The sequence below is a fragment of the Tachyglossus aculeatus genome, chromosome 12 (genome assembly GCF_015852505.1).
Source record: "Tachyglossus aculeatus isolate mTacAcu1 chromosome 12, mTacAcu1.pri, whole genome shotgun sequence".
Taxonomy (NCBI): domain Eukaryota; kingdom Metazoa; phylum Chordata; class Mammalia; order Monotremata; family Tachyglossidae; genus Tachyglossus; species Tachyglossus aculeatus.
In genome coordinates, this window is record NC_052077.1 from 3,358,002 (window position 1) to 3,384,500 (window position 26,499).

Below are 26,499 nucleotides of genomic sequence, written 5' to 3' on the forward strand. Positions count from 1 at the left end.
TGTACAACGCTCTGTGTATAGTAAACGCTCACGTGGCTCAGTGGAAAGAGCATGGGCTTTGGAGTCAGAGGTCATGGGTTCAAATCCCGGCTCCTCCAACTGTCAGCTGTGTGACTTTGGGCAAGTAATTTAACTTCTCTGGGGAAGTTAACTTCTCTTGGGGAAGCAGTGTGGCTCAGTGGAAAGAGCCCGGGCTTTGGAGTCAGAGGTCACGGGTTCAAATCCCGGCTCTGCCACTTGTCAGCTGTGCGACTTTGGGCAAGTCACTTACCTTCTCTGGGCCTCAGTTCCCTCATCTGTAAAATGGGGATGAAGACTGTGAGTCCCACGTGGGACAACCTGATTACCTTGTGTCTGCCCCAGCGCTTAGAACAGTGCCTTGCACATAGTAAGCGCTTAACAAATACCAACATTATTATTCTTCTTCTTCTCTGGGCCTCAGTGACCTCATCTGTAAAATGGGGATTAAAACTGCGAGCCCCCCGTGGGACAACCTGATCACCTTGTAACCTCCCTAGCGCTTAGAACGGTGTTTTGCACATAGTAAGCGCTTAATAAATGCCATTATTATTATTATTATTAGAAGGAATACCAGAATTATATGTAGATGCAATCTCTCCCTTCAAGGATCTTGCAACTTAGTGGAAGGGTTTGCACTCTAGCAGGGTAAGTAATCTTACATATAAGTGCTCAATAATTACAACTGACTGATTAGCTGTCTTCCCCCTCTGCTCCCAGCGTGCTAGGCAGGGGAAGTATTAGAGTATAAATATGTGCACACAAGTTCTGTGGGGATAGGGATGGAGGAAAGCAGTGGCCTAGTGGTTAGAGCCCAGGCCTGAGGGTGAGAAGGACCTGGAGTCTAATCCCAGCTCCACCACTTCTCCTGGGCAAGTGACGTAACTTCTCTGTGCCTCAGTTACCTCATCTGTAAAATGGGGATTGACTGTGAGCCCCCCGTGGGACAGCCTGATCACCTTGTAACCTCCCCAGTGCTTAGAACAGTACTTTGCCCATAGTAAGTGCTTAATAAATGCCATTATTATCATTATTATGCAAAATGGGGATTCAATACCTGGTCTCCCTCCTACGTAGACTGCGAGCCCCGCATGGGACAGAGACTCTGTCTCATCTGATTGATTCTAGATCCACCCCAGCGCACAGAACAGTGCCTGACACATGGTAGGCGCTTAATAGATACCATAAAAGAAGCAGTAGCAAAGCATGGGCCGGGGTGGAGAGAGACTAGGGGGCAAGGGAGGTCGGCAAGGAGGCTGACGCAGTAGTGGAGGCGGGATCACGCGTGTGCTTGGAAGGTCGCGGTGGCAGTTGGGATGAAGAGGAGGGTGGATTCCACAGGTGTCACCAACGGAGAACCGGAGAATATGATTTGGATGAGACATGAGTCCGAGGAAAATGCCAAGAGAGTCCATTTCTCTCTTGCAACCCACATATTCGGCCAGCCACCAGATCCTGTCTGGTCAGTCTTCACGGTAATTCTAGAATCCTCCCGTTCCCCTCCACCCGAAATGCTGCCATGCTCCCCTGAGCATTTACTTTAACCTGCCACGGTTACCGCATCAGATCTCCTCGTTGACCTCTCCTCTGCCTCCAGTCTCTCCCCGTCCCATCCGTACTTCACCCTGCAGCCCGTACGATTTTTCTCAAAAAAAAAGGAAATGATTCCGTTGACGTTTCCTCGCTTCTTGAAACCCTCCAGTGGTTGCCCACGTTCAGCACCGCATCAGGCAGAAACTCTCCCTGTCTGCTCTAAAACACTCAGTTAGCTTTCCTCCTCCCACCTACCTAGCTTCCTTCCTCGGCTCTAGACTGTGAGCTCATTGTGGACAGGGATTGTCCCTCTCTACTGCTGTATCGTACTTTCCCAAGCGCTTAGTACGGCACTCTGCGCACAGTAAGCACTCAATAAATAGGACTGACTGAACGAATATCCATCCTCGTTCCCCTCCCGCTTTAGGCCAGCTCATGTAAGGTGCTTCTGTCATGCCAGCCTATGTACTATATGCCACTCTCCCACCTCTTCCTGTCGACCCCTTGTTCTCCCTCCCTCCTGCATGGAACACCCCACTACCCTTCCTTCATATCCAACAGACTGCCATTCTCCCCCATTTTAAAAGCCCTACTAAAGTATCTGCCCCAGAAAGCCATCTCGGACTGATCACTCGAGAGCAGCGCTTAGAACAGTGCTTGGCGCATCGTAAGCGCTTAACAAATACCAACATTATTATCCCCAAGTGCCAAGTATCCAGATATAAATATCAATGATGTGGGATCGGGTGGGCGGCTAGTATCCGAGCAACAGAATGGAGGGAGGTGGGGATCAATCAGTCATTCGATCCTATTTATTGAGCGCTTACTGTGTGGAGAGTGCTGTATTAGGCGCTTGGGAAGTACAGGTTGGCAACATGTGGCGACCGTCCCTACCCAACAGTGGGCTCACAGTCTAGAAGGGGGAGACAGACGACAGAACAAAACATATTAACAAAATAAAACAAAGTAAACATATTAACAAAATTAGCATATTAACAAAATGAAATAAATAGAATAAATATGTACAAAAAAAGAGTAATAAATACGTACAAACATCCCCCTCCATCCCCCCATCTTACCTCCTTCCCTTCCCCACAGCACCTGTATATATGTTTGTACGTATTTATTACTTTATTTATTTGTTTATTTTACTTGTACATATCTATTCTATTTATTTTATTTTGTTAGTATGTTTGGTTTTGTTCTCTGTCTCCCCCTTTTAGACTGTGAGCCCACTGTTGGGTAGGGACCGTCTCTATATGTTGCCAACTTGGACTTCCCAAGCGCTTAGTACAGTGCTCTGCACACAGTAAGCGCTCAATAAATACGATTGATTGATTGATTGATTGATCCCCACCTCCCTCCATTCTGTTGCTTCGATTCTAGATGCCCACCCGATCCCACATCATTGATATTTATATCCGGGTACTTGGTCGTTTCCCCCTACCCCTTTATTTTATTTTATTTTATTTTTTATGATATTTGTTACGCACTTACTACGTGTCTGGCACTGTACTAAGCGCTGGGCTAGAAACAAGCCAGTTAGGTTGGACGTAGGCCACTTCCCACATGGGACTCACTGTCTTAATCCCTGTTTTATAAAAGAGGTGACCGAGGTGCAAAGAATAATAATAATAGTATTTGTTAAACACTTACTATGTGCCAGGGACTGTACTAAGCGCTTGGGTGGATGCAAGCAAAATGGGTTGGACACAGTTCCCGTCCCACGTGGGGCTCACAATCTTTAATCCCCATTTTACAGAAGAGGTAATCGAGGCCCAGAGAACTGAAGTGACCTGCCCAAGATCACAAAGCAGGGCTGGGGCGGAGCCGCGATTAGAACCCACTGTTTTAAGTGCTTAGGAGTTGATAATAAAAGAGGTGGTAGACACATTCCCTGCCCTTAAGGAGTTTACAGTCTAGGTGATAATAATAATAATAATAATATAGTTTTGGTATTGGTTAAGCGCTTACTACGTGCCAAGCACTGTTCTAAGTGCTGGTTAGATACAAGGTCATCAGGTTGTCCCACACGGGGCTCACAGTCTTAATCCCCATTTTCCACATGAGGTAACTGAGCCACAGTTACTCTGAAATAATCAGTAGCTGGAGTAGGCTTAAAATGACACCAGCTCATTTTTTCAAAGCCAGTCAAGTTAATTCCTTAGGAAATCGGAAATGTTGGGTACCACTAATGGAGCTTCATTTTTCCTGGTAGTTTTACAGGCATCTCTGAGAGAAGAGAAGAAGCTTCGTGTTGAAAACGCTAAACTGAAGAAGGAGATCGAAGGGCTGAAGCAGGAACTGATTCAGGCCGAAATTCAAAATGGGGGTAATGTTGAAAATTGATACGATCTGCCGTGTATCGGTTGCAGGATTTTCAGAGTGACACCGTTGAAGGATTCGTGATGAAGTCCTGAGCGGGATTAGCCGATTGGGAAAGAAGAAAAGCGTTCAGCTGTGCTGGGCTCAGAACAGCTAAGTTTTGCGAAGGGTTGAAGAAATGAACCTTTTCCGTCTGGCCGACCGCGAGGCGGTTGGCACGTGCGCTCAGCTGCTGCGTCCGTTAGGCCCAGCTACTTTGGCCATCCTTTTCCAGGCCGTTCCGTAGGGGCTGTGACTCTATTGCTCTGCCAGACTGCAGATGGGAGAGGGCAGAAGAGGAAGAGAGGTCCTTTAAGTTTGCAGCTCCTATCAGTAGGCCCGCAATGTGGTGGGCCGGAGAGAAGGAGGGTGAACACCGGCAGGCATTTGGCTCAGTTCGGTCCGGATCCCAGACCGGCTGAGACCGTTCGCCCATTTAAGCTGTCTTTAAAATTCCTTCCGCCCTTCCGTTGCCCCAGATGAATGCCCCAGTAAGCGTGCCGGCTTCGGATCGCCGGGCAACCGGCCAGCCCAGGCGGGCACGGCGAGCCGCCCGTCGCCAACCCCCCGGGGAGGCCGGGCGAGGGACCCAGCTGGGCTGCGTTGCGGGGGATGAGGTCTCGAGGACGGCCCGCCTGAATCCGAGCCAGAAACCAGACCACATCACAGGTCCTCGGAATATCAGCCGCTTTTCCACCATCGTGGAGTTTGGAGGCTGTTTTTGTAATACCGTAAGAAATTACAGCAGCAAGTATCATCAACAGGCTGTGGAAGAATGGGCAAGACTTTCTTCCCATTAGTCTTTTGATGTGAGAGACTTTTCTTTTCCCCTGCCTCGGCCCCTCCTGTACCTTCGGGCCTCAATCTTCTAACCTCTAAATCGGGAAGCCGATTTACTTAATAACGTTGTTTTGTCAAGGACAGAGCAAGAACGATCCACCAGTCAGTGGTATTTATTGAGCGCTTGCCACTGCGGAGCACTTGGGAGGGTACAGCAAAACAGAGTTGACAGACACGATCCCTGCCCACAACGCGCCAGCAGTCTAGAGGAGGACGCAAATGCTATTATTTCATCATCATCAATCGTATTTATTGAGCGCTTACTATGTGCAGAGCACTGTGCTAAGCGCTTGGGAAGTACAAATTGGCAACACATAGAGACAGTCCCTACCCAACAGTGGGCTCACAGTCTAAAAGACTATTTGAAACTATTTCATTTCAAATAGTTAAACTATTTGTTTATGAGTCTTCGGACATCTGTCCCTTGACCTCAGTCTGCCCGCCGGTTATTGCTAAACATGTACAGGCCAGGCAGTTTTCCTCTCAGGCGTCGTTTGGCTACGCGTTTTGGATGAAGCATCCCAGAAGAATTACAAAATGGCATTTTATGGTGTGTTTCTGTCGGAGAGAACGTGGTACAGTGTCAGTAAGCGCTCAACAAAGACGATCGAATGAGTGAATGAGAAGAAATGGCGTATGTACCCTAACATAGGTTTTCCTCAACGTTGGGCTCATCAAGGACACCAGCTGGGAATATAAAAGAACTGACTTTAATCCCTTATAATAATAATAATAATAACAATAATTGTAGTTTTTGTAAAACACTGTACTAAGCGCTGGGGATATACCCAAGATAACCAGGTCTCCCACGGGGCTCACAGTCAGTGTAGGAGGGAGAACAGGCATTGAGTCCCCATTCTGCAGCTGAGAGAAGGGAGACACAGAGAAGTCAAGTGACTTGCCCAGGGTCACTCAGCAGGCAAGCGGGAGGACCAGGATTCGAGTTCAGGTCTTTCTGTTTCCCAAAACGGGTACCTGAATGATTGGCAGTAAGTGGCAATTTGGTCCAGAGTCAGGGTGGGTAACTTCCTTCATTTGGCAAGAACTGTTCACGGTTTCCCGGCCGGTGAGTTGTCCAACCTAAGGAAAGTCCAAAAAATACGGTGAGGGCAATAAATGCCGCATGGAGGAACAAGAGAGCGTTTAGATGCAAACTCCGAGGCGTGAACTTCCTTCGCTTCTAATCTTACAACTCTACGCGCCAGTTTAGATTTGTGGGAAGGAAGGAAAGAAAAAGCTCTTGCTATATGAAGTGACCCTGCTTATTGATCCTAAGATGCTTTATTCCTCGTCTAGCAACAGCATGGCTCAGTGGAAAGAGCCTGGGCTTTGGAGTCAGAGGTCACGGGTTCAAATCCCGGCTCCGCCAATTGCCAGCTGTGTGACTCTGGGCAAGTCACTTCTCTGGGCATCAGTTCCCACATCTGTAAAATGGGGATTAAGACTGTGAGCCCCACATGGGACAACCTGATCACCTTGTATCCCCCCCAGCGCTTAGAACAGTGCTTTGCACGTAGTAAGTGCTTAACAAATGCCCTTATTGTTGTGATTATTTGGAAGAAAGAAAAGGAGATGAATAAAAATCTCACCCCGGGTAAAACAATCCTTTGGAAAGAGAGTGGATGAGAGAAAAAATGATTTGTCTCTCCAATGTTGAGTCCTCTTAAGAGTGCACCTTCTAGTATTGGAGTGAGATTAAAATTGAAAAATTCTGCAGTATTTGTACCGGCCAACATGATCTGGTATTTACCCCAGAGCTTAAAACGGCACGTGATACACAATAAGTGCCTAACATACCACTATAATATTATCGTAATTGTCATCATTATCGTTATTTCTAGACCGGGAGCTCCCTGTGGGACAGAGACTGCATCCGATCCGATTATCTGGTATCTCCCACAGCGCTCACTACAGTGCTAGGCGCGTAGAAAGCCCTTCAATACCGTTATTATTATTAATACCGTGAGAGTGGTATCTTCAGTCAGTGTAACCAGCCTTTAATGTTTCACTTTGCTTTCATTTCAGTGAAGCAAATCCCGGTTCCATCAGCTGCTTCCCTTCAAGCGAATTCCACAGCCCTGTTTTCGGGAGATGTCGCTCAGCCTACGCCTGGCCCAGCTGCCCCCGGAGCTGCCAAAGACCAGGGTCAAGGAGGTGGTGAAGAGAAGAAAAAGAAGGAAAAATTTGATAAAAAAGGTACCGTCCCTTGTGAAATTCTTCTTTCTGACAGCAATTGCACCGGGAGGATTGTGGAAGAGAAACGTCCATTCCGTTGAGGCAGAATCATCATCATCAATCGTATTTATTGAGCACTTACTATGTGCAGAGCACTGTACTAAGTGCTTGGGAAGTACAAATTGGCAACACATAGAGACAGTCCCTACCCAACAGTGGGCTCACAGTCTCTAAAAGGCTCAAAGTCTAAAAGGCAGAAGTGGTACACTTTGACTCTCCGTCGGCATTCAGCATTACTTCTAAAAATGGAAACAAGTTTTGAGTGGGTTGCACCCAGTGTTTTTCGCAGTAAATCTAGGAAGGCGTTTACTGGGGCTCATGTGAGCCCGTTGTTGGGTAGGGACCGTCTCTATACGTTGCCAACTTGTACTTCCCAGGCGCTTGGTGCAGTCCTCTGCGCACAATAAGCGCTCAATAAATACGATTGAATGAATGACTCCCCACAGCACATATATATCTATCTGCATCTGTAATTTCTTGTTTTATCTATTTGTTTTAATATCTGTCTCCCCCTCTAGACCGTGAGCTCGTTGTTGGGTAGGGACCGTCTCTATATGTTGCCAACTTGCACTTCCCAGGCGCTTGGTGCGGTGCTCTGCACACAGTTAAGCGCTCAATAAATACGATTGAATGAATGACTCCCCACAGCACATATGTATCTATCTGTAATTTCTTGTTTTATGTATTTGTTTTAATGTCTGTCTCCGCCTCTAGACCGTGAGCTCGTTGTTGGGTAGGGACCGTCTCTGTACGTTGCCAACTTGTACTTCCCAAGCGCTTAGTACAGTGCTCTGCACACAGTAAGCGCTCAATAAATACGATTGAATGAATGACTCCCCACAGCACATATGTATCTATCTGTATCTTTCTGTAATTTCTTGTTTTATCTATTTGTATTAATGTCTGTCTCCCCCTCTAGACTGTGAGCCCGTTGTTGAGTAGGGACCGTCTCTATACGTTGCCAACTTGTACTTCCCAAGCGCTTAGTACAGTGCTCTGCACACAGTAAGCGCTCAATAAATATGATTGAATGAATGAATGATAGTGATGGTATTTGTTAATCACTTAATGTGGCAAGCACTGTTCTAAGCACTGGGGTAGATACAAGGTAAACAGGTTGTCCCACATGGGACTCACAGTCTTAATCCCCTTTTTGCAGATGAGGTAACTGAGGCACAGAGAAGTTAAGTGGCTTGCCCAGGGTCACACAGCAGACAAGTGGCGGAGCCGGGATTAGAACCCACATCCTGTGACTCCCAAGCCCGGGCTCTTTCCACTTAAGCCATGCTGCTTAATAATAATAATAATAATAATAATGGCATTTATTAAACGCTTACTATCAATCAATCAATCAATCAATCGTATTTATTGAGCGCTTACTATGTGCAGAGCACTGTTCTAAGCGCTGGGGAGGTTACAAGGTGATCAGGTTGTCCCACGTGGGGCTCACAGTCTTCATCCCCATTTTACAGATGAGGTAACTGAGGCCCAGAGAAGTGAAGTGGCTTGCCCAAGTCACACAGCTGACAATTTGCGGAGCCGGAATTTGAACCCACGACCTCTGGCTCCAAAGCCCGGGCTCTTTCCACTTAAGCCACGCTGCTTCTCATGTATCCCCCCAGGGCTTAGTACAGTGCCTGTTGAGTGCTTAGCAAATGCCATAATCATCATTATTAACAGTAATAATAGTAATATTAAAGTTTTTTTCCCAAACCCCTTGAGCAGAATTTTCCACAAGCAGGTAGGGCTTTTGGAGGACCAGAAAGAGAAAAGCTTCCGAACTCTGGTCCGTAGGAATTCTGGATCCCGTGATCCTGCTCACTTTTCCCCCAAGATGCTCTATCCTGTGGGCCCCAACCACCCGGCCCAAGTTTCCTCATCTTTTTCTTTTCTTTCATGATATTTGTTAAGCACTTACTACGCGGCAGGCACTGTACTAAATGCTGGGGTAGATAAAAGATAATTAAGTTGGATACGGTCCCTGTGGCCCATAGGGCTCTGTGACCACTGAATGCACAAAGAGAACATCCTTGTCACTGCTCTCCATCCCAATCTCTAGGGGCTTTTTTCTTCCTTCCCTCTGTTTCACTAATGTTTTGTGACAGCGCTTCCTCAGTTTCCCCCTCCAACGTCATCCCTTTTACTCCCATCTTCATTTAGTCGTATTTACTGAGCGCTGACTTTGTGCAGAGCCCTGTACTAAGCGCTTGGAAAGTACAAGTCAGCAACAAAGAGAGACAATCCCTGCCCACAACCAGCTCACAGTCTAGAAGACGGGCTTACTGTCTGCCTCTCCCTACTGTTCTCCTGGAAATTTCCACTTTCAGCAGAAGACAAACTCCTCAAAACTGGAGGAGAATCTCCCTTCCAGCCTCCAGAACTCAGGTCCGGGAGGGACCCGCTCCCAATTTCTTTCTCCCAGGCCCTTCGGCAATCGTCTCTTCAGGTGTCAGTCCCCAGATAGCGGCCGTCCGTCAGTTTCTAGAAAAAAGAGCGAGTTTCGGGAGGAGTGTGAGGGGTTCCAAGTTTGGATAGCTCTCATTGAATCATGCTAGGAAAGAACCAGTTTCCTTGGATGGAAAAATGAGCATCTGGAGTACATATGCCTTAATGAAATGTTATTCTCATGTACTGTAACGCAGTAAGCCAATTATGAACTTCTCATCTTCAGTCCTCAAGTTAAGTTCTTATGGCGAAAGTCATTTATAACTCCAATAAGAAGGTTTACAGAACTTGAGCCGTTTATTCGTTTGAAAAGGGAAATAAAAATCTGAAGCACGTCCCATTGTAAGCCGCACTGTGGTGCTCCTTTGATGTGTGCGTTTTAAAGGCAGCTTCAGAAAGTAATGAGCTAAATTGGCCTTTTAAACCATGAAATTGATATGTACAAGTCGAATCGGAAAAATTTCTTCACTTTGGGATTCTCTAAGTTACTTCATTCTTGGCTCTACAAGCAATTGCTGAAATAGAGGTATGACTTTCCTAAATACCCACATAGCACCCTCCTTGAAGCCTGCCCTGTTAAGAACTGTGAGCATATGAACAGGGTACGTATAAGGACTAGTCACAAATAATAATAATTGCAGTGTTTATGCACTTACTTTATGCCCAGCACTATTCTAAGCCTTAGAGTAGATACAGTACGGTCAGAAGGGGCACAGTCCTTATCCTCTCTGAGGCTCATGGTCTAAAAGGGGAAGAAAAAAAATAGTATTTAAGAAACTCTGACAGTGAGCTGCTTAAATGCCATCACTTCCAAGCCTTCTTAAAATTACATCTCCTCCAGGAGGCTTTCCCCCAGTAAGCCCTCATATCCTTTTCTCCCTCTCCCTTCTGCATTACCCTAGCACTTGAATTTGTATTCTTTAAGCAGTTGATATTCACCCGGAGCTCAGACCCAATAGCCCCTATGTACCTCTCTGTAATGTATTTTAATATCTTCCTCCCCCTCTAGACTAAGGTTGTCGTGGTTAGGAAATGTATCCACCCGTGTTCTGAACCCAGTAAACACTTACGTGAGTTACATAAATATAATTAATCGATTATATGGGAATTAAAGCCACTATGTTCTGAACCCAGTAAACACTTATGTGAGTTATATAAATATAATTAATCGATTATATGGGAATTAAAGCCACTATTGGACGTTCTAGTGGAAGCTGGGAAACTTGCTTATCAGTTTCTTGGTATATGCGACAAGGTCCATATATTTGCAAACGGGGAGGGGAAAATGGCAGAAAAGTTCCGACTTGGCCTGCAGCTAATTGCCATTTGGCTGCCCCCCTAAATTAACACTCTTTTTGGTGGGAGGGAGGGCGGAGAGAGCAACTGAGGATCGATATGATTTTCTTCGCTTTCCGTCTAGCGCGTCGAAGGAACGAACGGTTCCCTTTAGTTAAGGGGCTCGGAACTGCACGGCCGGGAAATAATGTTTCATTCCAACCCCCCACCGCCGGCAAGATGAGAGAAACGAGAGCGAACAGGCGGTTAGTTAAAGGAGCTGTGGTTCCTTCCCACGCTCGTCCTTCGGAGGCCGGCGGGTAGCTTTACTGCTCGGGATGATTGGTGTTTATACGTGGTGTGGGTTTTACCGTCTCTCGGTCTTGCTTCGGACTGACCGCCCGCCTCCCGCCCCCTCCCCAGGAGAGAAGAAGGAAAAAAAGCCCCAGCCGCCGGCAGCGGCCGGGAATGACTCCAAGCCGGTGGACGCGTCCCGCCTGGACCTCCGCGTCGGCTGCATCCTCTCGGCCCAGAAGCACCCGGACGCCGACTCCCTGTACGTCGAGGAGGTGGACGTCGGAGAGCCGGCCCCGAGAACCGTCGTCAGCGGCTTGGTGAAGCACGTTCCCCTGGACCAGGTACGGCCGTGCCGGAGGGCTCCGCTCCTGGGTGCCCCTCGCCCTCGGCCGTCTCCGCGCCCGTCCCGTTGACGACGTGGCCTGAAGGAGCCGGGAGACTTGGGTTCTAACGCCGTCCCCGCCGCTCGCCTGCTGTGGGCAAGTCTCTTCGCTTCTCGGTTGCCTCATCTGTAAAATGGGGGTGAAACGCCTGCTCTCTCTCTCTCCCACTTACACTCGAAGCCCCCACTTGGAACAGGGCATAGCCAGATTAACCTGGTTATCTACCCCGGCATCTAGTACGATGGTTGGTACCCAGTAAGCACTTCACAGATATGAGAAGCAGCATGGCCTAGCGGCCAGAGCCCGGGCTTGGGAGTCCGAGGTCACGGGTTCTAATCCCGGCTCCGCCACTTGTCTGCTGCGTGACTTTGGGCAAGTCGCTTCACTTAGAGAAGCAGCGTGGCTCAGTGGAAAGAGCGTGGGCTTGGGTGTCAGAGGTCATAGGTCCGAATCCCGGCTCCACCACTTGTCAGCTGCCTCACCTTGGGCAAGCCACTTAACTTCTAAGCGCTTAGTACAGTGCTCTGCACACAGTAAGCACTCAATAAATACGATTCTCTGTGCTTCACTTCCCTCATCTGTAAAATGGGGATTAAGACCGTGAGCCCCACGTGGGACAACCTGGTCACCTTGTGTGTAGTAAGTGCTTAACAAATACCATCATTATTATTATTGTTATTCTCTGGGCCTCAGTTCCATCATCTGTAAAATGGGGGTTGAGACTGTGAGCCCCCCGTGGGACAACCTGATCACCTTACATCCACCCCAGTGCTTTGAACAGGGCCTGGCACATAGTAAGTGCTTAACAAATACCATCATTATTATTACCATTATTATTTTTTATTACTACTAATAAATACTATTATAATCAATACTATTATTATAATAATCGTGATTGTTGATTAATAATAGTATTTATTAAGGGCTTATTGTGTGCAAAGCAATGTAGTACGTGCTAGGAGGGAATACGCTTGTGAGAATTTGTCCCTCCGGGGGTTCTTATTATCTTGAATTTTTACTGGGGAGAAGGGATTGGAGACAGGCACAGCAAGAGTGATGGAAGGTGAGAACAGAATACAGACAAATCCACAAACCAGGTTCAAAATCTCAGTGGGGAGGGAGGCATCCAAGAGAGCATGGGGCATTCGGGGAGACGGGAGGGAAGGTGGTGGCTATCACATCTCGGGGGAATGGGACGGTCTAAGAGTACGCAGGAGCAGCTGTTTGCCCGCCCCAGAGCCTGTCCGGAGCAGGGACCCTCAGCGGTGAGAAGGAAGGAGAGGCAGGCTGCCCATTTTTTACTGCTCCCTTAGGTTTTGGGTGGTCTTCCTCAGCCTCCAGAGGAACAGGTAATCCAGAGAACAAATACGATCATTATCCGAAGCATTAGCAATTTCTGTATCGTCTGATGCCAAGTAAGGCTATCGAACCAGTCGGGCGACGACCCAGTTGCCGTGAAGAGCTAAAGATTTGAAACGGGGTAAGCTGGCCTAGCAATCCAAGCTTCCTACCGTTGTCACGCATCTTTATTCTTTCTTAGATTCCATTTGGGGGGGGAAAAAAGAAATCTTTGGTGGTTTGTGCGGCTGCAGGGGCCCAAAAAGTTTATCGTGCAGCCTGGGCAAACTTGCCTAGTTTGGATTTCTGGTCACATTAAGCAGTTTAACTGTCCATCTGTTCAGGGCGTGAAAAATTCTTGGCCTTCTAGGTCACTCTTCAGAAAGTATTCGGCCGTTTTACATTTGCGCACAGTCCCCGAGTTGTGTAAAACCTGCAGGGCACAGAACGAATGTCTTTGACAACGTCGTGCTGTCCTTTCATCGTGTGCTCTTACACTCCATCTCTCAACTACCACTTCAGAGCACGGCAACGGTATAACAGCAAGTGATTTGAGGTAGTGTCACTAGAGTCAAGTCCGTTCTTTAAACTTTCCCAGAATCCTGGTCCCGTGTATGAAAAAATGAAATAATGAGAGATTTTAAAGCTCACCGAAACGAATACCAGTTGGATATCGACTGAGGGTGTAATAGAGGAAAACCATGTGGATGATCAAATGCTCTGCACACAGTAAGCGCTCAATAAATACGATTGATTGATTAAAGTTTCCACATATAGCTCTTCTGTGAGCCCGTTGTTGGGCAGGGACCCTCTCTATATGTTGCCAGCTTGTATGTCCCTAGCGCCTAGTACAGTAAGCGTTCAATAAATATGATTGAATGAATAAATGAATGAAGATGCCGTGCCTGAACTTTTGCCACTATTAATGATCCAAAAGCGTCCTCTTCCCCCAGCCCGGAGCCTGGAAAGGCAAAAGCGCGTATCTTTGCTTTTCAGGTTTCACAAGGAAAGCAAAGTCATTTTATTTGGAGGAGATTTTGAGGTGCAGTGGATCAAACCGTCATTGAAAAGGACATTTTAGTCTCCAAGATCTGAATTGACATTCAGGGTGTCTAGCCTTAGGGGTGGCGCGGAGCAGGTCCCCGGACATCTCTGGACTTGAATGGAGAGCCAGGCGTTCCTTCTCTCCAGCTGCCGTGGATTCAGGAAGGATCGCTTTTAATCAGCCTCCACTTCGGTGCAAAAACGTGATCAAGGGATCCTCCTGGGAATCAGAGGCCATGCGTTCTAATCCCGTCCCTGCCACACATCCGCTGTGCGGCCTGGGCAAGTCGCTTCACTTCTCTTTGCCTCAGTTACGTCATCTGTAAAATGGGGATCGAGATTGTCAGTCGGTAACCAGTCCAGCATGGTTACCTTGTACCTTCGCCCGTGCTTCGAACAGTGCTTGGCACATAGTAGGGACTTAACAGATACCACAACTAATTCGGTCAGTAGTTGTGCCCTTCACACAAGGTTTGGATTACTTTTAGTCCATTTAGTTGGGAACCTGGAACTGTTCATTCATTCAGTCGTATTTATTGAGCGCTTAGCGTAAGCGGAGCTCCCGACCCGATCATGACGCTTGATCCCACCCCTGGTCAGATTCACAGGCAGCGTGGCCTAATGGAAAGAGCATGAGCTTAGGAGTCAGAGGACCTGGGTTCCAATCCTGACCCTCCAACCTGCATGCTGTGTGACCTTGGACGACTCAGCTTCTCTGGGCCTCAGTTCCCTTACCTGTAAAAAAAAAAAATGTGTCCTCTCTCCCCATCAGACTGTGAGCCTCCTGTAGGACAGGCGCTGACTCTGATTTGCTCATCTTGTATCCATCCCAGCAGTTATTTGCAGTGTTTGGCACAGAGTAACAGCTTAACAAATAACCGCCACTCACCCGTTCGGTCGTATTTGTTAAGCAGGTACCATGTGCCAGACACTGTACTAAGCACTGAGGTAGATATCAGCTAATAATAATAACAATAATGTCATTTATTAAGCGCTTACTATGTGCAAAGCACTGTTCTATGTGCTGGGGAGGTTACAAGGTGATCAGGTTGTCCCACGGGGGGCTCACAGTCTTAATCCCCATTTTCCAGATGAGGTCACTGAGGCCCAGAGAAGTGAAGTGACTTGCCCAAAGTCACACAGTTGGCAATGGGCGGAGTCGGGATTTGAATCCATGACCTCTGACTTCAAAGCCCGGGCTCTTTCCACTGAGCCACGAGCTAATCAGGTTGGTAACAGTCCCTGTCCCACATGGAGCTCACAGTCTTAATCCCCATTTTCCAGATGAGGTAAAAAGCAGGTCCAGAGAAGTGAAGTGACTTGCCCGAGGCCACACAGCAGACAAGTGGCAGAGCCAGGATTAGAACCCAGGACCTCCTGACTCCCAGGCCGGCCCGTGCTCTACCCACTAGGCCACACTGCTTCCTTATTTCCTATTACAGCGCAGCCTACATACTTCGCTCCTGTAATGCCAAACTACTACTTCCTGTACCTCAAACCCATCTATGTCACTGCTCATCCCTTGCCTGCATCCTCCTTATAATCCTCCCCCTTTATTATGATAATAATAATAATAATAATAATAATAATAATAATAATAATAATGGCATTTGTTAAGCGCCTACTATGTGCAAAGCACTGTTCTAAGCGCTGGCAGAGCACCCTTCTCCACAACTTGACAGCCTTATTATAATCACATCTCCAGCAAGAGATCATCTCCGACTAAGCTCCCTTTTTCTATTCACCCTACCCTCAACCCCACGGTACTTCGTGCATGTATCCATAATATATATTAATATCTGCCCTCCCTGTAGACAGTACACTCCTTGTTGTCGGGAAGTTGTGCCTACCAACTCTGTATTGTCATCTCCCAAGAACTCAGTACAGTGTTCTGCACCCAGTAAGTGCTCAGTAAGTACTCTTAATCTAACTTCATGCATGTATCCATAATATATATTAATTTCTGCCCTCCCTCTAGACAGCACACTCCTTGTTGTCGGGAAGTGTGCCCACCAACTCTGTATTGTCGTCTCCCAAGAACTCAGTACAGTGGTCTGCGCACAATAAGTGCTCAGTAAATACTCTTAATCTGTTAAACTGGGACAACTGTCTTTCAGTAGTCTGGAACAGTGAAATAATAATACTAATGATAGCATTTATTAAGCGCTTACTAAGTGCAAAGCACTGTTCTAAGCGCTGGGGAGGGTGCAAGGTGATCAGGTTGTCCCACGGGGGGGCTCACAGCCTTAATCCCCATTTTATAGATGAGGTAATAATAATAATAATGATGGCCTTTGTTAAGCACTTACTGTGTGTAAGGCACTGTTCTAAGCGCTGAGGGGGATACAAGGTGATCAGGTTGTCCCATGGGGGGATCACAGTCTTAATCCCCATTTTACAGATGAGGGAACTGAGGCCCAGAGAAGTGAAGTGACCTGCCCCAAGTCACACAGCTGACAGTTGGCGGAGCCGGGATTTGAACCCATGACCTCTGACTCCCAAGCCCGGGCTCCTTCCACTGAGCCCCGCTGCTTCTCTCAAATGCGCTGAAATACTCGTTAGGTTTAGTTTTGTTGGGCGTCGGACTGCAGTCTGCTGTATTTCACCTGTCAGTGTGTGTTTCCTGATTTCAGCTGCCCTCTGACTTTGTTGTCTATGAGCAATTTGTATGTGAGGGTGTAAGAAACAGCGGCACAAAGCTCTTGGGATGTTGTCTGCTGCAAATAGCTCCTTAAATCACTTATGTCCTGCCTTGACTCTCTGCATCAGCCTCCCAGCTGATCTCCCTGCCTCCCGTCTCATCCAGTCCTTACTTCACTCTTCTTTCTGGATTGTTTATTTAAAAAAAGAAAAGACTGTGAGCCCCATGTGGGCAGGGGCTGCGGCCAACTCGCCAACCATCTGCCCCAGCACTTAGTACAGTGCCTGGCACATAGTAAGGCCTAAAAAAGAACCCACCTCTCACCACTCAGGGACTTCTAATAGTTTGGTTTTGTTCTCTGTCTCCCCCTTTTAGACTGTGAGCCCACTGTTGGGTAGGGACTGTCTCTATGTGTTGCCAATTTGTACTTCCCAAGCGCTTCGTACAGTGCTCTGCACATAGTAAGCGCTCAATAAATACGATTGATTGATTGATTGCCCATCAACTCCATATCAGATAGAAACTCCTTACCGTCGGCTCAAAGTTTAGACGGTGTTTCCCCCCTCCTCAAGCAACTGCAGTGGTTGCCCAGCCACCTCCACATCAAACAAAAACTCCTCACCATTGGCTTTAAAGCAGTCACTCCCCTCGCCGCCTCCTACCTCACCCCGCTGACAACCAGCCAACACACTTTCTCTAATGCTAACCATCTCATCATCATCATCATCATCAGTCATATTTATTGAGCGCTTACTATGTGCAGAGCACTGTACTAAGCGCTTGGGAAGTACAAATTGGCAACATAGAGAGACAGTCCCTACCCAACATTGGGCTCACAGTCTAAAAGGGGGAGACAGAGAACAAAACCAAACATACTAATAAAATAAATAGAATAGATATGTACAACTCCTCACTCTCGGCTTCAAGGCTGTCCGTCCCCTCGCGCCCTCCTACCTCCCCTCCCTTCTGTCCTTCTCCAGCCCAGCCCGCACCCTCCGCTCCTCCGCCGCTAATCTCCTCACCGTGCCTCGTTCTCGCCCGTCCCGCCGTCGACCCCGGCCCACGTCCTCCCCCTGGCCCAGAACGCCCTCCCTCCGCACATCCACCAAACTAGCTCTCTTCCTCCCTTCAAAGCCCTACTGAGAGCCCACCGCCTCCAGGAGGCCTTCCCAGATAGAGCCCCCTTTTTCCTCTCCTCCCTCTGCCCTACCTCCTTCCCCTCCCAACAGCCCTTGTATATATTTGTACAGATTTATTTTACTTGTCCATATTCACTATTCTATTTATTTTGTTAATGATGTGCATATAGCTATAGTTCTATTTCTGTTTGTTCTGACGGTTTTGACACCTGTCTACGTGTTTTGTTTTGTTGCCTGTCTCCCCCTTCTAGACTGTGAGCCCGTTGTTGGGGAGGGACCGTCTCTATATGTTGCTTAGTACGGTGCTGTGCACACAGTAAGCGCTCAATAAATACGATTGAATGAATGAATGAATGTATCTTGCCACCAACATCCTGCCTCTAGCCTGGAATTGCCTTCCCTCCCCATATCAGACAATGAATGAATGAATATCAGACAGACATCTGCTCTCCCCCCACTTCAAAGCCTTATCGAAGGCCCGTCTCCTCCAAGAGGCCTTCCCTGACTCAGCCCTCCTCTCCTCTTCTCCCACTCCCTTCTGCGTCGCCCTGACTCCCTCCTTTTTATTCATCCTCCCTCCCAGCCCCACAGCCCACATGTATATGTAACTTATATATTTCTGTATATTCACGTCTGTCTCCCCCTCCGGACTGTGAGCTGATTTGGGGCAGAGAATGTGTCTGTCGTTGTATTGTACTTTCCCAAGCGTTTAGGACAGTGCTTTGCTCACGGCAAGTGCTCAATAAATGCGATCTAATGAATGGGTGAACTCTCCCCCTCTTATCTTCCCTCGCTGATTTTCCGATATAACCCAGCCTGCACACTTCACTCCTTTAATGCCATCCTGTTCACTGTACCTGAATCCCATCCATCCCACCCCTGACCTCTTCCCGGTGCCTTTTCTTCAACAGACAACCACTCTCCCCTCCGTCAAAACCTGATTAAAATCACATCTCCTCCACAAAGCTTTCCCTAAGCCCGCACTTTCCTTACTCTTTCTCCCTTCTGCGTCACTTCCACATTTCGGCTTTGTACGTTTTCAGCGCTTTCATTCATTCATTAGTTTTATTGAGCACTCCCTGAGTGCAAAGCACTGTACTAAGCACCTGGGAGAGTACAGTACGGCAACAGACAGACACATTCCCTGCCCACAACGAGCTCCCAGTCTCACTCCTTCATCAGCTCCACAGCACTTAAGTTAATATCTGTAATTTGTTTTAATGACTGTCTCCCCATTTGGCCTGTAAGCTCCTGGAGGGCAGGGTGGCTGTCTGCCTATTCTGACGTATTGTACTCACATAGATGCTTAGTACAGTGCTGTGTACACAGTAAGTGCTCAATAAATACTCCTAGTTGTGCTCAAGCACTTAGTACAGTGCTCTGCACACAGTAAGAGCTCAATAAATACGATTTGATGATGATGATGATGATTAATAAACCAATATATTTGATGTGTTTGCGTAGCATTTTTACCCGCGTTTTCCCTATCCCATCATAGTGACATCCAGAGCTTTCACCCATTTTTTTAAGGTTGTCTTCCCCGCGTTTTCCCTATCCCATCGTAGTGACACCCAAAGCTTTCACCCATTTTTTAAGGTTGCCTTCCAACTTCTCTTTTATATAGATGCAGCAGCGGATGGTGATTTTGCTGTGTAACCTGAAACCTGCGAAGATGAGGGGCGTTGTGTCTCAGGCGATGGTGATGTGCGCAAGCTCACCGGAAAAAGTGGAAATCTTGGCTCCTCCTCCTGGATCAGTGCCTGGAGAGAGAATAACCTTTGATGGATTCCCTGGTAAGTTGGAAATAATAGCCTGTAAATCATTGACTGGCTATTTTTTAAAAAAAAAACCACATTGTGGCTCTCGAGGCTGGAATTTGTGCTTGAAGTTTTAAGGCACTGTAAAATATTTGTGTTCCAGGCCTTGAGTTATAGACTGTTCAGAGCATGTTAAACTAATGACCCCTGCACTAGGTGTTGGAATTTTGCATTTTTTCCCCAAAGAAATGGTCTTGACAACCGCGTGAGGGAGGTTCTGAGTGGCCAACAGAATGGAGAGGAGTTCCACTTAACTGAAAAGAGAAAAGTAGGTGGACTGAGAAGGGAGGATTAAAGGAGGCAACGTACATGTTTGGGGAAGTACAGTCGTCGCCATTCGACGAGTTTCTAATTCGTTGTATCACGTCTCGGTTAAAGATTTTCAAGGCCTGGAATAGTAAGATCGAGAGAAGTCACATTTCGGTACCTTGAAAAGAGGCAGGAAGTAGTTTTTGCCAGAGAATTCGGATTATTTACGATTCCGGAAAGAGAGCCCTTGCGACGTTTACAATATTAGGGAAGAGTGGAAAGGTTACGATTTGGTAAAACCACCCTTCCGCCGCTTCCCTCTTTTCTACAACAGAAATGAGAATGCCCTGGACGGATTTGAGGACGGGCAGGTTGGCGGCTGTGGCTTTGGGCCCCCGTCATCATTGTGGAGGGAATTCAGCCTCCTCGTGGCTGGGCATCCCCCTCCGCCGCCATCCAACGCCCACTGCAACTCGTTTTAGGGGAAGGAAGAGTCGGAGAATTCTGTCCCATCCTCTCCGTCCGTCCGTCCTCTCGACTACCTCTAGAAAACCGGCCACATTTTTTCTTCCCCTTCTCTCCCTTTTGCTGTAGAGCGCTGATGATGATTACGGTATTTGTTAAGCACTTGGCACGTTCCAGGCACTGAACCAGTTGCTGGGACAGATGCAAGCAAATCGAGTTGGACACAGTCCCCGTCCCACACGGGGCTCACGTTCTCAATCCCCGTTTTACAGATGAGGGAACTGAGGCACAGAGAAGTGAAGTGACTTGCCCGGGGTCACACAGCAGACGAGTGGCAGAGTCGGGATTAGGGGCAATGTGACCCTCAGCGGCGGCACCCCAGAGAGTTTCCAGGTTTAGTCTGTTGAGACTGTACATTTTATCTGCAAACTGCTTCCTAAAGCACCAGGCAGAAATCGCGGTTCCAAATCTGTAGCAGCTGGCAAATAAAAGCAGTCCACCTTTACTTTGACAATGCACCCCTTGCCCAAGAGTTCAACAAGAATCGTGGAAGCTAACCAGAATATTACGACAGTGGCAGCAAAGAAATATTTCCAACCAAATTTGAAGAAATTTGCTTTGGAAGCTGTTCTTTTGTGACCTTTGAAGGATACGCTTAGCTCTCCTTACCTGGAAGTCAAACCAGGTGATAAGCGTATTTGTTCTGTTTATTTTACTTGTACATATTTACTATTCTATTCATTTTATTTTGTTAATATGTTTTGTTTTGTTGTCTGTCTCCCTCTTCTAGACTGTGAGCCCGCTGTTGGGTAGGGACCGTCTCTATATGTTGCCAACTTGTACTTCCCAAGCGCTTAGTACAGTGCTCTGCACGCAGTAAGTGCTCAATAAATACGATTGATGATGAACGGGCATGTAATTGAGACAGCCACGTTGGAAACTGAATTCATGTTCGACACTCAACTGGGAAAGTTTTATTATAGGTTAATACGGTCATGGGAAAATGTGTCTATCACTATCTTATCTCTGGAGTGGCTTTCCTAGTCTCTTGGGTTGACAAAAAATAATATTCTTTTTTTTTTAAGTTATCTAGATTCCTGGAGATCTAAATGGTTTAGCCTAATCCATCACAACTTTTCTGCTGTCTTCTCAGTTTGTTTAACCATCCATAACCTCTTTCTCCCCTTGACCCCCCTCCAATCTGGCTTCTGCCCCCTTTAATCCCCCCACACTGCCCTCTCAAAGGTCATAATGATCACCTTACCAAATCCAGCGGTCTCTACTCCATCCTCATCCTCCTCAATCTCTCAGTTGCCTTGGATACCGTCTACCACCCCCTGCTCCTGGAAACATTACCCAACCTTACCTCCACTGACACTGCCTTCTTCTGGTTCTCCGCCTTTCTCTCAGGGACTCCTCCTCTGCCTCCCACCCCTTAACCGTGGAAGTCCTCCTAGGCTCAGTTCTTGGTTCCCTTCTATTCTCCATCAACACGCAGTCCCTTGGAGAACTCATTCGCTCCTATAGTATCAACTACCATCCCTCTGTGGACGATTCCCAAGTCTACATCTCCAGCTCTGCTCTCTCCCCCCCTCTAAAGTTTCCCGTTTCCTCCTCCCTTCCAGACATCTCTCCTTGGATGGCCCTCCAACACCTCAGACTTAACAAAGCCAAAATAAAACTCCTGTTTTCCCACCCAAACCCAGTCTTCCTCCGCCGTTCCCGTCGCTGTAGACAGCCCCGCCATCCTCCCTCTCTCACAAGCCCGTCACCGTGGCGTTATCCTGGACTTCTCTCTCTCATTCAACGCACATATTCAATCTGTCGCCAAATCCTACCGTTTCAACCTTCTCATCAGTAAAATCCACCCTTTCCTCTCTGTCCACGGTAGTCCAAGCCCTTACCCTATCTTTCCCTGATTACTGCGTCAACCGTCTTGCCCACCTCCTTGCCTCCTGTCTCTCCCAACTCCAGTCCACACTTCACTGTGCTGCCTGAATCATTTTTTGGCGAAACCGTTCAGTCTGTGTATCCCCACACCTCAGGAGTCTCCAGTGGTGGCCCATTTTCCTCCACCTCAGACAAACTCCTTGACGTCAGCTTTGAAACACGCAGTCCCCATGCCCCTTCTACCTTACCTCCCTGGTTTCCTACTTCCAAACGAGCTTGCAAGCTTCACTCCTGTAACGCCAACCTACTCGGTCCTTCGATTTCGTCTATCTGGCCACTGACCCCTCGCCCATGTCCCGCCTCTGGCCTGGAGCACCCTCCCTCTCTATATCTGTCAGATGTCTACACTCTCCCCACTTTTAAAACCATATTAAAAGCACAACTTCTTAAGGAGCCCTACCCCAACTGACCCACATTTCCTCTTCTCCCACTCCTTTTCTGCAGCGTCCTTTTGGATTTGCAATCTTTAGTCACTCCTCCCTCAACCCCATAACACTTATGTATGTGCTTGTGATTTATTCGTTTATGTTAATGGCTGTCTCCCCTTCTAGACCATAAAGTTCGTTGTGGGCAGGGAAAGTATCTACCAACTCTGTATTTTACTCTCCCAAGAGCTTAATACGGCATAAGTGCTCAATTAATGCGTTTGATTGATGGCACAAGAGTACTTTTCAGCCCATAGCTCCTCTGAGAGCGACACAGAGACCCGAGCGTGACTTTTTCTGTTTCATTTTCAATTATTCTCCATGACGGAGAAGGAGAATGTTTGTTTGTTTGGCATTCTTGCAGGTGACCGAAATTGTACTTTTTTTTTCCAAGGACTACATCATCCCTGTGCTATCTTACTGGACTTTCCAAACCCTCTAGTGTAAGCGCCCGGAGCGGGAATCTGGTGCCGTTCCTGAATCACGGGCTTCTCGCTCTTCAGAAGCGGTACTGCAGTTCATAACTGAACGGCTCTCGTACTTGGAAGCTTATGTAATACCTTTGATTTCTTTGGCTTACTTTAAGAGAGCTTAAAAGCCCTCTCAGGAGAAAGTGGGAGGAATCCTTGTGTGGCCATGGTTTTTTGCAATTGGTTTTCTATAGCGTCACCAGGGGCTTTTTGGAACACCCCTTTGGAGAAGAGAAGGCCTGGGGAATGCGTAGGAAGACTCAGAGCGTACAGTTCTGGTAATGCTTAAAAATGGTGCCATGCTAATCCAATTTCAACTCACCACAGATCCCCGGAGGTTTCCATCCCAGCCCCCCCGTGCCCCTTCAAAAATAAGGTTAACATGATCCAGAAGGTGATTTTTATTGTTTTTCTAATATGAGTCAGATTTTATTCTATCCTTGGAAACTTCACGTCCCTCTGGTTGTAGTAAGGGGGGAGAGGAGGTAGCTGTCACTTTAATTCCAGTGCAGAGCTTCACTACCAATTACACCATCCGAGAAAAATGGTATTCTGGTGTAATCCGATAGCAGAAGCTCGTTGTCAATTTATAATTTTCCATCAAAGCAATATGGTTGCGAGGCATATTGCATCTTAAGGGTTCTCTTTTTCGAAGGCGGAGCTGTGCGGAAGGGTGAGCTTCCCTTAGGTGTTCACGTTGAGAAGATTCGAATTAGTTCGAATTTCGGGGTTCCCGCAGCCTGCGATGCGAGAGAGAAAAAGGCGGGAGGCTACTGAGAACAGCAGATGTGGACTGCTGCTTTACCCCAAAATTTCTCTGGAACGTGAGCACTCCTTTCTCCCCCTTCTCCTGCCTCTCCTCCAAGAGCTGTAGAGAAAGCTGCCTTCTTAATCGATCAGGACTGTTAATAATAATAACGGTATTTGTTAAGCGCTTACTATTTCCAAAGCACTGTTCGAAGCGCTGGGGGATACAGGGTGATCAGGTTGTCCCACGGGGGGCTCACGGTCTTAATCCCCATTTTACAGATGAGGTAACCGAGGCACGGAGAAGTGAAGTGGCACGCCCAAAGTCAGTGGCGGAGCCGGGATTCGAACCCGTGACCTCTGACTCCCAAGGCCGGGCTCTTTCCGCTGAGCCACGGTGCTTCTAATTGAGGTGTGCTGAGACACGGAGCTGATGCCTTCAGCTGGGAAGCACATTTTCAGTGCTCTAAGAAAGAGTTCAGGATATTTGCAGTATAAGCTGGGAAGCCACATGGCCTAGTGGAAAGAGCACAGGCTTGGGAGTCAAAGGACCTGGGTTCTAATCCCAGCTCCACCCCTTACGCGCTGTGTGACCTTGAGCAAGTCAGTTGACTTTTGTGCGACTCAGTTTCCTCAACTGTACAGTGTGAATGTTCTACCTCTTCTATAGACCGTGAGCCCCGTGAGGGGCAGGGTCTGTTTTTGAACCGATTAACGCGTGTCTACCCCAGCGCTTAAAACAGCCCACAGTGAGCACTGAACAAATACCGTTGTTATTACTATTGTTATTTTAAGAAAGGACTCAAGAAATCTTGACTAGCACGTCATCCGGGTTGGTTCCAGCATGGCACCGAGATTCTGGCCGAAAGGGCCAGATAATAATAATAATAATGATGGTATTTGTTAAGCGCTTACTATATGCCAAGCACTGTTGTAAGCGCTGAACAGATCATCATCATCATCATCAATCGTATTTATTGAGCGCTTACTGTGTGCAGAGCACTGTACTAAGCGCTTGGGAAGTTCAAATTGGCAACATATAGAGACAGTCCCTACCCAACAGTGGGCTCACAGTCTAAAAGATGGAAATATGCAGGGCTACGGGTGGCATCCTCATGGATGCAGCGGGGACTAACTTCTCTACAGAGTTGCCACACACAGGGTGAGACATCCCCCTTCCCCCCGATAGCTCTTTGGTGTATCAATAGTAATAATAGTAGTATTCGTTATGCGCGTACTGTATAATAATAAAAATAACGATGGTATTTGTTAAGCGCTTCCTATGTGCCAAGCACTGTTCTAAGCACTGGGGTAGATACAAGGTAATCAGGTTGTCCCACGTGGGACGCGTAGACTGAATCCCCTTTTACAGAGGCGGAAGCTGGGAAGCGGCCAGAGTCACACAGCTGATAAGCGGCGGAGCCGGGGTGAGAAGCAGCGTGGCTCAGTGGAAAGAGCCCGGGCTTTGCCGTCTGAGGTCACGGGTTCCAATCCCGGCTCCGCCAATTGTCAGCTGTGTGACTCGGGGCAAGTCGCTTCACTTCTCTGGGCCTCAGTCCCCTCATCTGTAAAATGGGGATTAAGGCTGTGAGCCCCCCGTGGGACAACCTGATCACCTTGTAACCTCCCCAGCGCTTAGAACAGTGCTTTGCACATAGGAAGCGCGTAATAAATGCCATCATTATTATTATTAGAACCCATGACCTCACCTCCTCCAGGAGGGCTTCCCAGACTGAGCCCCCTCCTTCCTCTCCCCCTCCCCACAGCACCTGTATATCTGTTGGTACAGATTTATTACTCTATTTATTTTACTTGTACATATTTGCTATTCTATTTATTTTATTTTGTTAATATGTTTTGTTTTGTTATCTATCTCCCCCTTCCAGACTGTGAGCCCGTTGTCGGGTAGGGACCGTCTCTGTACGTTGCTTACTTGTACTTCCCAAGCACTTAGCACACAGTAAGCGCTCAATAAATACGATCGACTGAACGAACGAATGACCTCTGCCTCCCAAGCCCGGGCTAGGCACTGAGGCGGATCCAAGCAAATGGGGTTGGACGCAGTCCCTGCCCCGCGTGGGGCTCACAGCCTCAGTCTCCTTTTTACAGATGAGGGACTGAGGCTCAGAGAAGCGAAACGACTTGCCCAAGGTCACACAGCAGACAGGCGGCGGCTAGGCAGGATCAGGCCCACCGTGCAGCCCTACTTAGACGCCCCCGCTCCCCAGGTGATGGGGAATGGATGGGACAGGACACCCAAACCCCCTCATGCAGCCGCGCTCAGCCAAGTTTTCTCCGAGAGTCCAAACGTAGCGGTGGCGTCAGCCGCTTTCCTGTGGTCCGTTAAAAACCTCCCAAGGCCTCGGTCCGCTCCATCCGACGCTCGCCAAGGATCGCGACTCCCTCTGCCCTCCGGGAAACACAGCCACACCGTGATTCCCGGCCCGTTCGTACTCAGCAGCATTCATTCAATCAATCAATAGTATTTATTGAGCGCTTGCTATGCGCAGAGCGCTGGACTAAGCGCTTCGGAAGTCCAAGGCGGCAACATCTAGAGGCGGTCCCTACCCAGCAACGGGCTCACAGTCTAGAAGGGGGGAGACGGACAACGAAACAAAACACGTGGACGGGTGTCAAGTCGTCAGAACAGACGTGGATACTCGGCGTGGCCTAGCGAGTCGGAGGACCTGGGTTGTAATCCGGGAGCCGCCACTTGTCTGCTGTGGGACCTTGGGCCAGTCACTTAACCTCTCTGGGCCTCAGCTTCCTCATCTGAAAAACGGGGATTAGAACCTCCTCCCTCCTCCTTAGACTGTGAGCCCCA

General features: G+C 47.9%; 1 protein-coding gene across 3 annotated transcripts in view; it reads left to right on the forward strand.

The window, feature by feature from the left end:
- The window catches only part of AIMP1 (aminoacyl tRNA synthetase complex interacting multifunctional protein 1), a 71,325-nt gene that overhangs the window by 40,128 nt on the left and 4,698 nt on the right, over window positions 1-26,499 (forward strand). For all 3 annotated transcript variants that reach the window (XM_038755318.1, XM_038755319.1, XM_038755317.1), the window contains exons 3-6: window positions 3,770-3,883; window positions 6,781-6,951; window positions 11,134-11,348; window positions 19,177-19,345. In XM_038755318.1, coding sequence (XP_038611246.1) covers window positions 3,770-3,883; window positions 6,781-6,951; window positions 11,134-11,348; window positions 19,177-19,345 — 669 coding nt within the window. The remainder of the gene's footprint in view (window positions 1-3,769; window positions 3,884-6,780; window positions 6,952-11,133; window positions 11,349-19,176; window positions 19,346-26,499) is intronic.